The sequence below is a fragment of the Aristolochia californica genome, unplaced genomic scaffold (genome assembly GCF_029961685.1).
Source record: "Aristolochia californica isolate CCGP_79_NKW_82.1479 unplaced genomic scaffold, dmAriCali1.0.hap1 SCAF_6, whole genome shotgun sequence".
Lineage (NCBI taxonomy): Eukaryota > Viridiplantae > Streptophyta > Magnoliopsida > Piperales > Aristolochiaceae > Aristolochia > Aristolochia californica.
In genome coordinates this window covers 15,348,690-15,351,899 of record NW_027182257.1, presented here as the reverse complement: position 1 = coordinate 15,351,899, position 3,210 = coordinate 15,348,690, and the positions used below count along the sequence as shown (strand labels likewise).

Sequence of the window (3,210 nt, the reverse complement as noted above, 5' to 3'; positions counted from 1 at the left end):
GCTATTACTGGCCAGAAATCGCCTAATACAATGCAAGTCCGAGCTCATGTCATCGACCGAGAACTGGTGGGACTAGTTGATTCGGGGAGTACACACTATTTTTTGAGTTTGACAGCTGCACAGCATCACCAGCTCCAGATACATACTCATCCGATAGCCACCATCTCAGTGACCAATAGCAAGAAGGTCCCTAGCTATTGGATTAGTAAGGCGATAACTTTTTCCATTGGCTCTACTTCATTTAATGCTGAATTTTTTGTTATTCCCCTGGCGGGATTTGATATGGTATTAGGCATTAAATGGTTACAAACATTGGGGCCCATTCTGTGGGAATTTTTGGCTTTAACCATTAATTTTGATTTGGCCGGGAGTCGGGTGCTCTTACAGGGCTGTCAGGTGGACATGGCCCATCGCATGCACACTTTCCAGACACAGGAACGGCCTGACAGTACTAGTGAGGGTCTGGTTGAGGAGTTCTCTGACCTCTTCCAGGAGCCTTTAGGTTTCCCTCCCCTTAGGCACTGTGACCACATGATCTATCTGAAACCAGGATCTGAGGTAGTGGTCGTGCGACCGTACCGTTACCCACACCTTCAGAAGGACGAGATAGAGCGTCAGTGCAAGAAGACGTTGAAACAGGGTCTTATTCTTCCCATTCGCTCCCCGTTCTCTTCACCCATCTTACTTGTGAAGAAACATGATGGGACATGGATGCTCTGCATGGATTATTGGGAGTTGAACGTGCAGACAGTAAAAAACAAGTTTTCGATTCTGGTAGTGGATGAGCTCATGGATGATTTACATGGGTCGTGGTTATTCACTAAGCTCGACCTCCGTTCGGGATACCATCAAGTCCGGATGCACCCCTCTGATATCGAGAAGATGGCGTTTTGCACGCACCATGGCCACTTTGAGTTTGTCGTCATGCCATTCGGGTTATCCAGTGCACCCTCCACTTTTCAAGTTTTGATGAATGAGGTATTTAGGCCTTATCTTCGAAAAACATTTCTTCTATTTTTTTATGATATTTTGATATATAGCAAGTCGGTTGAGGAGCACTTGACACACATGAGGATTATTTTTGACTTGTTACGAGCACATCAGCTCTATTTGAAACATTCCAAGTGTTCTTTTGCGACTTCACATGTAGGGTATCTGGGACACATTATCTCACATGAGGGGGTTACGGTGGATCCCGAGAAGATCCGAGCTATTCACCAGTGGCAGCAGCCACAGTCATGTTCTGCATTACGGGGTATTTTTGGGTCTTACGGGCTACTACCCCAAATTTATTCAGAACTATGGGCCAGTGGTAGCACCATTGACCAGACTACTCAAGAAAAATTCAATTATTTGGAATGATTAGGCCACCAAGTCATTTATGGCACTCAAAGTTGCCCTCGCATCCGCTCCAGTATTACAACTTCCCAACTTTAATGAATTATTCGTGGTAGAGTGCGACGCTTCGTGCGTGGGCATTGGGGCCGTTTTACAGCAGCTGGGCCATCCTATTGCGTATTTTAGCAAATAGTTGGCAGTCCGTCATCACAAGCTGGCAGCGTATGAGCGCGAATTGATTGGGTTGGCCAAGGTGGTCCAACATTGGAGGCCTTATCTCTGGGGTCGGGCTTTTCTCATACGCACGGATCACTATAGCCTTAAATTCTTACTAGAACAGTGTTTGACAATGTCGCCACAGCAGCACTGGATCAGTAAGTTGTTGGGATTTGACTTCTCGGTGGAATATCGTGCGGGGAGATTAAATAAGGCAACAAACGCCTTGTCATGATGTTTTGAGGATCAACAGTCGGTCTATTCGATCAGCTAGCCGAGATTTCTCATTTTGGACTTGGTGAGAGACACACATGCCACTGACCCTGCACTGCAGAAACTGCATCAGAAGATTTTAGAACGGACAATGAATTTGAAGTGGTCCGTCCAGGATTCACTTATTTATTACAAGCAGCGGCTTTTCCTTCCACCTGAGTCCGCGTTGATTCCAGCTATTCTCTCGGCCTACCATGACAGTACACACGAGGGGATACAGAAGACCTTGCATAGAATTTGAGCTGATTTTTACTGGCAAGCCGTTAAACCCTATATTGCGACTTATGTGGGCGACTGTCTAGTTTGCCAGTGCAACAAAGTCGAGCACTTGAGTCCAGTCGGTCTTCTCCAGCCTCTGGTCCTTCCTACGCAGGTTTGGGCTGACATTTTGATGAATTTTGTGGAAGGTCTACCCCTGCCCTCCAGCAAATCCGTACTTTTCGTGGTGGTTGATAGATTCTCCAAATACGGACATTTTATACCGTTGGCTCATCCTTATACAACTACACGGGTTGCTCAGACTTTCCTGGAGCAGATAGTTCGCTTACATGGCTTTCCAGAATCCATTGTGAGTGGCAGAGATGCAGTTTTCATGAGCACCTTTTGGCGAAAACTTTTTCGCTTGAGCGGGACTAAATTGAAGTTCTCCTCCGCCTATCATCCACAAACAGACGGGCAGACAGAGGTGGTAAACCGCACCATTGAGAAGTATCTGCAGTGCTTGGTGGGTGATCGTCTGCGGCAATGGGTTCAATGACTTCCGTGGGCCAAATACTATTACAACACTTTGTTCCACTCTGCCTTGCACTCCACTCCTTTCCGGGTTATATATGGCCGAGATCCACCTCGCCTTCTCTCGTACAACCCAGGGTCCACCCGCGTGGACTCGATTGATCAGGCACTCATGGACGGGGATCTGCTGCTACAGAATATCACAGAATGGCTACGACGCGCCCAAGCTCGGATGAAGGATGTCTACAACAAAGGCCACCGTGAGGTCTCCTTTGAGGTTGGGGAGTATGTATGGCTACGGCTCCAGCCCTACCGTCATCAGTCTCTTGTGGGACCTCCACGTCATAAGCTCTCTCCCCGATTTTTTGGGCCGTTTCCCATTCTTCTACGCATGGGACCAGTTACCTATCAACTCAAACTACCAGACACATCAAAATTCATGATGTGTTTCATGTCTCTCTTTTGAAGCCACATTCCAGGGCGCAGCCTACATCCGCTCCATTCCTACCACTGGTTGATCATGGCGAGGTTATTCTTAACCCAGCCGCGGTGTTACGCGCACGACTGACCAATGACCATTGGAAGATTCTCATTCAGTGGACGGACACTGACCCCGATGCTGCCACATGGGAATGTGTCGACATCTTCAAA

At 47.5% G+C, this 3,210-nt stretch overlaps 1 protein-coding gene across 1 annotated transcript; it reads left to right on the top strand.

Annotated features, from left to right (window-relative positions):
• Positions 1-973: 973 nt before the first annotated feature.
• On the top strand, positions 974-1,362 carry LOC137935260 (uncharacterized mitochondrial protein AtMg00860-like). Its single transcript, XM_068779948.1, has 2 exons — positions 974-978; positions 1,041-1,362. Exons 1-2 carry the CDS (start codon positions 974-976, stop codon positions 1,360-1,362), a joined length of 327 nt encoding a protein of 108 aa, XP_068636049.1.
• The last annotated feature ends 1,848 nt before the right edge of the window (positions 1,363-3,210 follow it).